The 12,337-nt window shown below is 34.6% G+C and overlaps 1 protein-coding gene across 1 annotated transcript; it reads right to left on the bottom strand.

The window, feature by feature from the left end:
• Positions 1 to 270: 270 nt before the first annotated feature.
• On the bottom strand, positions 271 to 2,729 carry LOC145014427 (F-box protein SKIP19-like). The gene is made up of 4 exons (XM_078972793.1): positions 2,480 to 2,729; positions 1,439 to 1,934; positions 666 to 1,288; positions 271 to 488 (listed from the first exon to the last, which is right to left on the bottom strand). Exons 2-3 carry the CDS (start codon positions 1,930 to 1,932, stop codon positions 682 to 684), a joined length of 1,101 nt encoding a protein of 366 aa, XP_078828919.1. The 5' UTR covers positions 1,933 to 1,934; positions 2,480 to 2,729; the 3' UTR covers positions 271 to 488; positions 666 to 681.
• Positions 2,730 to 12,337: the final 9,608 nt, after the last annotated feature.

Below are 12,337 nucleotides of genomic sequence, written 5' to 3'. Positions count from 1 at the left end.
TCCAAGAATCTTTTATGTAGAAGTTAATGTTCTGCTAATTACCGAAGTCTTTTTTCTATTGCAATAAGCAAACACTTTTAATGGCAATTAGGTGGAAATCACAAAGCTTAAATCATTATTGATTTAAGTTTATGGAAAATATAGATTTTTCCAAAAACACTATGAACTAAAAAGATTGATTCCCGTTATTGTTTTATTATTTTGATTTTCAGGTTAGTCGTCTTACTATAAACGTATCAACTTAACTAACTAAAAAGAAAATCATGTCCATGACATAAGAATTGCCAGTCAAATAAGTAATTGGGCTTTTTAAACATCATTTAAAGTACAAAACATAGTCCATAAACCAACAAATCAACATAACATCTTTAGTTTCGTCTTCACCCAAGTTCGGGAACAAAAATGGAAATGATCCAACCATAGAGATGGCCTACATGTCACTAACTTGTCTGATAAAAAAAGAAAATTGCTGAAGGAAACATCCACACCTTCAAAGACAACGAATCAACAACAATTAGTAACTTCAAATGCAACATTTACGATTATTCTAATGAAGAATATTTGAGAAAAGAATGAGAGATGATGATTAAAAACTTATGGGAAAAGTTTCTTTTACTTGACTTTTGACGTATATTCCAAACAAAAAACAATCGTGTATAACTTACCGAAAACTTCGATAAGTCAATAATAATCTCCAAAACCATCCGAATCATCTGAATAATTGACTATCCAATCTTCTAAGTCGACACCAGAGTTATAAAAGTAATTATCCTCTTCACATCTCTTGCAATCGATATCATTTTTAGTATAGTACAGACATCCTTCAATAGAATCTCTAGGAAGTTTTACACATTTAATCTTTTCTAAACACTTTTTCCCCAAGTCTCCCTTGAGATCTAAGTAAAAGCACTCGCGCAAATCAAGTAATTCAAGATGACAACAACCATTCAGAATCGCCTCCAACCCGATATTTGTCATGTTGTTCCCAATAAGTTCAAGGTGCCTTAACTCAGGTAAGTTTTCTCCAATAGCTACAGCTGTCCTATTACGGATCATTTTTGACTTCTCACCAGGGCGTCCATGCCACCAACAGCAAGTTTCTTGATTCACTTTCAGTGTTTTTAACATTGGGCAACAACGGCCAGCAGTTTCAATATCTTCTTCTGAGATTTTTATTTTGTAGAGATTGAGTTCCTCCAACATTGGAAATTTTCTCAAAGCTCGGGTCAAGTTCCAATGTCCACTGCGTTTGCAACTTACAAATTCAAGCCGTTTCAGCTGACTTGATCTGTTAAAAGATAGAAAACTTGTAAAAAGCTGTGATCACTTTTGGGTTGTTACATGATTTATCTAATTCTCAAATACAATATCAATAGGGGATGAAAATGAAGTTAGTACTAAACATCTTTAATTTTTATTATAAGCATAGATCACATACCTATCGGCAACATACTGAAGAAGCCTATCACAAGCAAAATCCACAATAGTGATATCAACCAACTGGCCTTGACTTTGATCCACAGCATGCTTACACATCTCCTGAATAAGTTTATCATAAGCAAAACCCACACCTTTGATATCAACCAGCTGATCTTGACTTTGATCCATAGCATGCCACCAAATCTTCGGAATAAGTTGCTCATAAGCAAAACTCCCAACTTTGATATAAACAAACTGCCCTTCAATTTCACCCACACCATGTTTACGCATCTTTTGTAGCTGTTGAGATAGGCCTGAAATTTTCTTCATATGAATGACCCTCCACATTGAAGGGTCTTCGCAGATTTTATGCCAAGTAGTGCAAACTTTCCTGGCATTCTCAAGTATGCCAACAACACCAACTCTGTATAGAATGTTCGCCATTACATCAGATGGAAGCTCCAGCCAATTCCTTTCATGTTGCTTTGGTTTTGAAACAGTCATCTCTGCCATTTCTATCAACAACATTTGCAAATATGGACAAAGAACAAAACTTAATAACAGGTTAAACAACTTTCTTGGATTTTTTTGGATTGGATTTTGATGTAAATAGCATCGTAGCATTAGCACCAGCATATACACAAAAGTCTTAAATATGAGTATGCATTTGTAAAATATTATAATAACTTATTCAACATTAAAAAAGAAAACAAAGAAGTAACAAACATATCAAATGAACGTAAATGGTATTCCAATGTGAAGATAAAAGTCCTATTGCAAGCAGGACAAAATAATGGCAAATCATTGTGCACCATCGATCGGTTTGACTTATAATGACAGTGGAATTGCGTTTGCAAACTAGATATATATTGTAAATGTACAATCAATCGATGCAACTACATGAATGGAGGGGATCGATATAGGCAAAATAGAGAAACTCTAAAACCCTAGAACTACTAATATTCAGAAAACGACGAGATCATTGATGAAATATGAAGTAGTTTAATTTACGGAAAAGAAAGGACAAAGAAGGATGACAGCAGACTCGTCGTCGACTAACCAGAAAGGTAAAAAGATGGCCGTTGTCGTCCACTCGCCAGTCCCACCTGTCCAGTGACCGGAGAAGGTAACAGGAGAACTGCTTATTGAACCGAAGAATCTGAATTTTGAACTATTACAGAGCGTCAATTCATGGGAACCCCAAAGAAAAGTTAACCCTTATATTTAGTATAACTTGCGAAATAACCTAGGGCGTGCGAGAATTTTTCCCGCCATATGAAATGGTAATTCTTTGTGAAAAATTAAGTTTTTGGCCATATCACAGCTGGCGCATATGGTTCAATTCATTAGCGAAATTCTCCATATTAATAGTTCAAATATGACTATAAAATGCATATATATTTATAAAAAAGATATAAATAACTTTACAAATCTAATATAAACACAAAGGATGCGGAACACTTGGGAGCGTTTAAAAGCTTCTAGCTTCTAGTGTTTGAGAAAATTTTCCATTTTGAATAGAAAGTTTCGTTCGGCACTACAAGCTTCTAGCGTTTATTTTAAATAAAACGCTCTAAATTCAAATGTTATTTCATGCAGTATTTAACAAAACGCTACAAGCTACAAACTATCCACTACTCGCTACCAAGTAATTTTGCCGAACACACCCAAAACAAAAAGATTTTCAAGCGAAAAGTAAAAACAAAACACTAAAAATTCATATTAAAAAACTAAACTATAGATAACAAAACAAACCAAGTGATTCTCTAACGATTATGCATCCCGGTCCTTTAGATCTCTACTCCATATCAGTTTAACGGATCTTCGACCACCTTCTAGACTCTCAAAACGTTGAGGTTTCTTTCAACGAAGGTGGAATATTTGGTAAGTAGCATCTAAACTCTCATTAGGTTAAATTTTAAAGCCTATTTATAGATCTTACTACCAACAACAATGTATACATCACGCTAGATAGTTGGATGTGTTTCTTTTAAGCTTTATACATGTATTCCACAAGATATTGTCATGTAGACGCGACAAGTTGGATATGAGACATGACACATTCCTCGCCTTTCAACACATTCTCTAGCTTCTTGTATTTCAGTTCAGGTTCGTTTTTAGCCAATTTGCTTCCTTTCACTCTTGCAACATTTATAATATGCAAAATGTCTATTCAAAACATTATAAGCACCTTTTGTTCTAAATTGGATGAAAATATAGCATAAAAGTATATAATCTTACATCAAATAAGTGTGTAACGTAGACGATATCAAAATACTCTATAGTTGGACTTTGTTTGTCCTCAAGCAAACCAAAATCAATTCAAACCAAAATTTTAGTTCATGCATGTAACACCGTAACTTTTCATACAAAATTTTCATTTTTAAAATCACATAAATATCATCAACTCATATCACAAAATCTCAATATATCAATTATCAAAAACACGTGTTCATAACTATTTAAATAAAATCTAGGATCCTCGAACACAACTCCATCTCGTGTGTACAATCAAGCCGACACCTTTCCGTGATCCTGAGAAGTACCTGAAACATATAACACATAACAGAGTAAGCACGAAGCTTAGTGAGTTTCCCAAAATACCACATACAACGTATTAGCCACTCGAGGCTATAACTCGGTCAGACCCTCCGGTCTATGTCACAACTAGAAATTTTGTGTCTTGTAATCACTATACTTAAGTAAAACATTGAACCAAAAACTTAAGATCATGTGTGATGCCTTCAAAAACTTCAATCAAATGCTTCATACAAGTACTACAAATAGTCAACAAGCAATTGGAAACCCTAGAAGTTCTTGTTTAGGTCAATTTTGGACTAGGACTTCCTTATTGGACTCAATGGACCAATAAGCTGTTGGGTTATGAGCATTCTAACACTCCTAAGTGTACATGCAACCCTAAATACCTTGGATCTATGTTTTCTCTATTATACATGCAAATATGAACATCCAAGGTATTATCCTAATCTAGCATACAAAACTATCAATATAACAAGATAGAATACATACCTCTTTGATAGTGCTTGTCTTCATGAAGCTTGAGTGCCTAGTGCCCCAAGTGTGACACCTCAAATGGTTCACACAACACCATAAGCACTTGGAATAACTTAGAGAGAAATTAGAACACTTCATGAAATCGTCTAGCCCTCATACACACACACATAGTGTCGATTTCTTGAGCCATGGGTTTCTTTTATATGGTGGCTATTAGGGTTACACCATGTAACTCATGACTTTACCCATTCCTTATGCTCCATGGATTTTAACCTCCATGGAGTATCCATGGGTCACCCCATGGACTTAGTCCAACATAAGGAATCTTGGATCACAAGCCCACATATATAAGAATGAATGATTTACACAATCAACCCATATATTTAATTAGTCTCCTTTTGATCACTTAATTAATTCCAAATTAATTATTGATCAATACTAATTAAATAACCTTATTAATATATTAGAACTTATAATATATTAACAAACCTTAAGTGTTATTTCTCTCATTTTAGTCTATCCAAGTGCATGATGCCATGCAATCCAAATGGACCATGCCGGGTCGGGTCAAGTTTTACCAATTATAGTTATGGACTTAGACATTAATCCAAAAGTCTCCCACTTGGATAAGTCTAAAACTATTATTGCAAGTATGACTTCAAAACCCGACTAGCAATCGTAGCTCTCAAAAGCTTCTGTCGAACTCTGACCTTGTAGATGAACTCTGACCTTTGTCAATGACTTGTCCATTAGATAAGGGATCATATATTCCTCCATTCTAGATATCATATGGACTGAGACATGGATTATAATCATTCTCTCTGTCCATTTATTGTTTCCCGATTTCCGATTTATGACGACTGACTAATTGAACAAATCAAATCAGTCCTGGCCCGGCCGAGCACTTCTATTTGTCATCATCAAATCATCGAGGGGCCCACATATATCGCTTTTATCCCGAAGGTAAAAGGAATGGATAAACTTCGACTCATATGGCTTGTTCTACTACTTGTTGAATCATACACAAAGACACGTTTTATAACATCGAGTTACCAATGCGTTTTCGTGCAATCAATGTACTATCAACTCATAGTAACAACTCATATCTCTAGGTTTGAAGAATATAAGATATTATCGTCTCATGATCACTCATGATAAAATCCATGAAGTGATTCCAATGAGCGCGGGTTGAATCCAATACTCAGAACTTATGAGCACTCATGAGTCTTGTAGCCATTTGTCCAACACCTTAGACCTCTACAAGCCAACCCATGACAGTCTTAATTCATATCTACTTCCAACATATGACCGATTGTGGATGGTTTGAATAACTTAGTCATTCCGGAAGAATAACCTAGTTTATTCGGGAAGTCAAAACATGCAAAGTGAAACACAATAATAATTGAATCCAATATGGTATCAAAACCTATGAACATAAATAAAACACCTTTTATTTATCACCATATGATTACACATTATTCATTGTATACTATTTCAGCTATCAACTTTATTCTTGAATTTAAAACAATAGTTGTCCCATGCTCCAAGCATGTACACTATGTTTTCTAAACACTAGTCATGCTACACACCAAGTATGCATACTATGTTTGTCTATGATCTTTACTTTGTGAACTAGATCAATTGAACATAACTTCAATGATTCTCTTTTCACACTCCCAAATCCTTACTGTAAATACAAGAATTCCAAATTCATGTCATTTACTGAAATCTGTTAGATTCTAAACTTATATGCATTGATCCTCTTGTAATGATTATGCACAAAGTCAGAAAGACTTGGCAACAATCATTACAGAGCATTCCAAAGGAGATCAACTCCTTGGAAACATCCTTCTTGCATTAAGTTTCCTAATCTTAAATAGATTGAAAATTCTAACTTTGAAACATTTTCAGATTCATTTTGACTATCACTTCTGAACAAGAGTTGCCTCTTTCCAGATTATGTCAATATGGTCCTTCCAGAATTATCACTATACTTCCAACTGTCCTTGAGCAACCAATCTTTGGTAAACCTTAGATTGTCCACGACAATTGTTTAATCCTTTTAGTCATATCCAGTTCTAAACCTTTTCCCTTCTTAATGCCCCAGGCATTTGAAAATTTTTAGAAAGGATGAATATAGCACATGTAATCGATCCTATATCCGAAGCATATGGGACACGATTCATGATGTCTCACATAAAGACTAAACCAGTCTTTTGCTATAACATTTCCATTTCTATTTGCCAAGTTCTCATAATTCAGATTATGAAAAGGGATGCCGTAATCATAATCGAATTTTAGAACGCAAATAATGGACCCATATACAGAATTTCCTTATGTTGAGCCATTCCAACATGAAAATTCATATATATTTCCTTGACTAAATGATTAAAACCTCACGATCTAAGCTTATAGATTTGAGATGAAGTATAATTTCCTCTCCCTTAATTATAGCAAAACAACTTTTCCCAATTGAAACCTTTTGTTTTCTATAATTAACATTGCTAACTTGCAATACTTATCATAATTATCATGCTCCCACTAACATGATGATTATTAGCATAACACTTATGCTCCCACTAGCTTTGACATGTACTCAGAAAACAGCTGACTTTCTTACCAAAGTTCAGATTTCTGATACTAGATTGTTTTGATAAGACTTTATCAAAATCATACACCTTCCCTTAGATAGCACACTTGTGTGTCTAAACAATTATGAAGAGGGATGCCGTAATCATAATGGTTAGACCTTTTTTTGCCACTTCTCGCAAGTCCAGGTTAGTGTGCCGGTAAACCACACACGCTCCACTAACGATTTTGAGAATGCAAATATCACAATTGCTATCTAATTAACATCTACTTAGTGAAAGTGTTTCCTCACCATCATTTTCATGAATCGGAGAGAAACCTTATGACACTTAGATTTAATGGTGTATGTGTTCTTATCCATGTGAATTGTCAAAACCATAGTCACAAGACAAGGATAATGACAAATCCGAACTCATATGGACTGAACTCAATCTTAACTTCTTGCCACCTGGCAGCTCAAGGGCCTGCCATTGCTTCCAAGTTGTTGTGCAACACATTGAGAACTCTAAGAACTCATATGCAAAATCAACTTTAACTGGAATGGGCACAGAATATGTCAACATGATAGGTTATAAACCTCAAGTTGTGTGCTAGTGAAGAACTTCAGGTTTCATTCTTGATTAGTTCTTGAGACTTTCAAGACCTTTAAGACTCCCACTGTCCTCTTGACCTATAATACTCCCTTGTCAAACATCCAAGAGATAGTGCGGATTCTAATCAAGACAAACACTTCACACAATTGGCCTTAGTTGGTCTTTGTTTTATCCAAAACATCACAACTTACCAATTTCAAATGTACAGGAGTAGAAAACTTTTACTCTTACATTTGATAAGTGTTTTTAAACCTTCTTAAAGACATATCACTCAAATTACAATCTTGGAGTATGACTCTAAGACTTGTATTGGAACGAAGTATGACTCATCTTCTTGATTTAACCATTTCAACAATTCAAGATCCCTTCTTCTTAGTTATAAGAATGCACTAAGACTTCCTTAGAGAACTAATTTTGATATGGTTTCTTAATCATTAAGATGATCACAAAAACTGATACTAAAGTACTCTCCCATCTTTTCAGATTTGAGAAACTTTTATCCTTCCGCCTAATTTGATTCTTCTTATTCGCTCTGTCATGCATTGGAACCTTTTCCAATGTCTTAGAGTTACACTTAAGCTTGTAAGTATAATCATATTTACTGAGCTTTAGTAAACTATGACGAATAGCCTTATATCTTTTGTGGTGGACTTAATCAGTGCACATGACTATGTACTCGATCCCTTAGTCCATTACTTGACTCACACATCCATGTGAATAAGTAATTAGTCTTAATTTTCCAATACTTGAAAGTTCTCATTCATCATGCTATACACCTTGCATGATTCCAAGTTTCGGTCCAACTGAAACTTGGGTGATGAGAATCTTTCCTTACTTGGTAAATTTAGACATTACCACAAATGAAAGAATCAATTTCATACTTCCACTCATGCTATTAATGGAATCATATAAGCAACAAATTTTTTTCTCAAATGCCATTGTAAGGATATTTTAAAATAACTAAAATCAAAAATTTTCTTTTATTTTAAAACTATGCGGAAAAACTTATCCTTACAATCCATATGAAAACTTGTTGTTATCTATTCCTAAGCAAGATCTCATAACTCCTAAGAAGTAGCTCAAGAATCCGATTTTCAAACTATGCGATAGAAATTCATCTATGCGATCAGATTCAACATATTCTTTCTTTAAGTTCCTTTACTTTTCTTTGATTCTTAAAACATTACCATGTGACCCAGTCACATCATGTATCAAGAATCTCATAATAGAAACTTAATAGAGTTAGATAGTGGACTTTACCTGAAGTAGAGTCAAACTTATTGACTTTAACATCCTTAGGTAAATTTGGCAGCTTCGCAACTAATGACCCTTCCTTTGGCAATATAAACATATGGACCCTTTGATAATGGTACACGGGACTATTACAGACTTAGCTTTTCTCTTTACCATTTGTTCAACTGAGTTGACTATGGCCGATCCCTTTCCATTGGGAAGAGATTGCTTTTCTGGATTTCCGGTGTCACTATTGTCTATGTCCATCAAGTTTTAAGGAAGTTGATCTTAACAAATAGATAAGATCATTAAGGGTCTTGTCATAGTCTGTTTCATAGGTGTTCCAAAAGCACTCACTATGTGACTTAGAAAGTGATTGAACTACCAACTTTCTCAAGACTTTGACACCCAACTCTCCCGGCCTGTCAATATGTGACTACATCTCCAAGATGTGATCACACCTAGACCTTGCCTTGCCAATAGGGCTTGAGTGACCTTAAACTTTTCAAGAACTTATGGGGTAGGGAGAATAATTGGAGGAGGTGAAAGAAGTATGATTTCCATGGAACATCATCTTCATTTAGGAAAGCTTGTTTCAAGAGATTTGGGAAGATCATAAATGTCTAAACCAAACATGTTTTGGGAGATATTCAAGATAGTTGATCTTAAAGTCCTTAATATGACACCCAATATGAAATATTAAGGCTAGGACCCATCAAACTATTTTATAACTTAGAAGAGGTATGCCGTAATCCAAGCTATAAAACAATTTGAAGGTAGGTGAATGACGATTCACCAATTTCCACCAAGATAAACGAAATGTATTATTAGATTTTAATTGAATTTGAAACTCCTAGATCTTTTTGAGATTCATTGAACTGTTCAATGGCATGTTTCAATCTCGAGTATGCCCTTCAGGTTTTGTGACTGGGATGTCGAGGATCACAAAACAAGGTGTGAAGTAACCATGCAAATTACTTGGTACCCTTAATAAATTACCCCTCAATCGATGTGTCGGTTAACCACACACGCTCCATCGATACTATGATAAATATTAAGTCACCCTTTACCTACCTTGTTAAGTCCAAGTTAGTGTGCTGGTTAACCACACACGCTCCACTAACAACTTAGACAAAGTGTAAAGTGTAATTTCATGGATTAGCACCTTATTCACATTTTCCTAAGTAACTAAGATTGGGTATTATTAAGAGTTTAGTTACTTAGTATTTATCATTAATACTTTTAATGTAGGGAGAATTATAGTCCTGTCAAACCCGTTCGGCTAACGACCCTCCACCAGTCAAGCAAGCGGTGGGTGAGAGTGGACACCCATTAAGTTTCCATTTTATAGGCAACAACCTTATACCCACCTTATAGATCGGCTTCGTGAATGAGGCGTACTAGCGGTAAGACCGACTTTACTCTTATACATATATATATTATTAACTTATAATATTATAAAGTATAAGGGTTGAATTTTAACTTTTAAAATTCTAAGGGCTAACTTGGAATTAAAGTATTCATAAGAGAAAACTTCACAAATTCCAAAACTTGAGGGCAAGTTTTGAAACTATTCAAAACTAATTAATTCCATAACTTATGTGTTTAAAGTAGTTTTAATCCAAAAACTCTTCAAGTTCCATAACTTGAGGACAAGTTATGGAAGACTTTAAACTAATAAAAGAATTAACTTTTCTTTATTTTATAACTTATGGAATTAATTAAGGTTACATTATTTTTTTAATTTTTTTTATTTTATGAAGAGACTCTTGGTCCTCCATAACTTGAGGACAAATTATGGAGTCATAACTCCAATTAATTAGAACTAGACTCTTCATTTTTGTAACCTTTACCAACTTTTATGAGTTTTATGAAACTTAAATGTGACTTTTCATATAACTTGAGGACAAGTTACAAAAACACATTTTAGGATCAACTCTTAGATTAATTTGGATTGAAAACAACTTTTTCTCTCAACTTTTCTATTAATCTAAGCAACTCATAAGAACAAGATAATTCAAATCAAACTTTTTCATGTAATTAGTCTAACCTTTAAACTAATACAAAACATGAATCTATTGACAATTATCTTTGAAATTGGATTAGCATGAACATTACCACATCAAAAACAAGTTTATAAGTTCAAAAACCTCTTAGGGTAATGTTCCTAGTCCAATTCCAGCCAAAAGGATCGAATTTATGCTGTCTGGGGGTCCAACTCGTCGAGTGCACTAACCAACTCGGCGAGTTGGATGCTTTTTGCCTTGGACTCGTCGAGTCCCTTCATGGACTCGGCGAGTCTGTTGGGTAGACAACAACAAAACTCGATTTTTCAGCTTCTATTGCAAGAATAACAAGAAAACAAGCCTTGGCTCTGATACCACTGTTAGGTTATGAGCATTCTAACACTCCTAAGTGTACATGCAACCCTAAATACCTTGGATATATGTTTTCTCTATTATACATGCAAATATGAACATCCAAGGTATTATCCTAATCTAGCATACAAAACTATCAATATAACAAGATAGAATACATACCTCTTTGATAGTGCTTGTCTTCATGAAGCTTGAGTGCCTAGTGCCCCAAGTGTGACACCTCAAATGGTTCACACAACACCATAAGCACTTGGAATAACTTAGAGAGAAATTAGAACACTTCATGAAATCGTCTAGCCCTCATACACACACATAGTGTCGATTTCTTGAGCCATGGGTTTCTTTTATATGGTGGCTATTAGGGTTACACCATGTAACTCATGACTTTACCCATTCCTTATGCTCCATGGATTTTAACCTCCATGGAGTATCCATGGGTAACCCCATGGACTTAGTCTAACATAAGGAATCTTGGATCACAAGCCCACATATATAAGAATGAATGATTTACACAATCAACCCATATATTTAATTAGTCTCCTTTTGATCACTTAATTAATTCCAAATTAATTCTTGATCAATACTAATTAAATAACCTTATTAATATATTAGAACTTATAATATATTAACAAACCTTAAGTGTTATTTCTCTCATTTTAGTCTATCCAAGTGCATGATGCCATGCAACCCAAATGGACCATGCCGGGTCGGGTCAAGTTTTACCAATTATAGTTATGGACTTAGACATTAATCCAACATAAGCTTCCAATTTGACTATCATGGGCTTAGAACCCTTAAATGGGCTCTAATTGGACCCACATACATTTATTTCAACCTTTTGGGCCATATTGGGCCTAAAATGGAATAAACTAAAAGTTTTGCACCATGATTAACCTAAACTAGCCTAACAAAGTGTGAAAATCATATTATATTTTTTTGGAACAAAAATCATCCGACTTAACTTCTACATGGGCTTGAGGGCATAAAAGCCCAAATTTTCCCTTCTCCTTCCAAATTCTCGGCCCAAGGCCCAAACCCAAGAAGAGATGAAGAGAGTTGACTTGCAATTGACACCTCATTATTGTCTTTTGGATCTCCATGCAACCTATT

Source organism: Lactuca saligna, chromosome 9 (assembly GCF_052625555.1).
Source record: "Lactuca saligna cultivar CGN05327 chromosome 9, ASM5262555v1, whole genome shotgun sequence".
In the NCBI taxonomy this organism is placed as follows: domain Eukaryota; kingdom Viridiplantae; phylum Streptophyta; class Magnoliopsida; order Asterales; family Asteraceae; genus Lactuca; species Lactuca saligna.
Note: the sequence above shows the minus strand (reverse complement) of the source record. Positions and strands in the feature narration are given on the sequence as shown.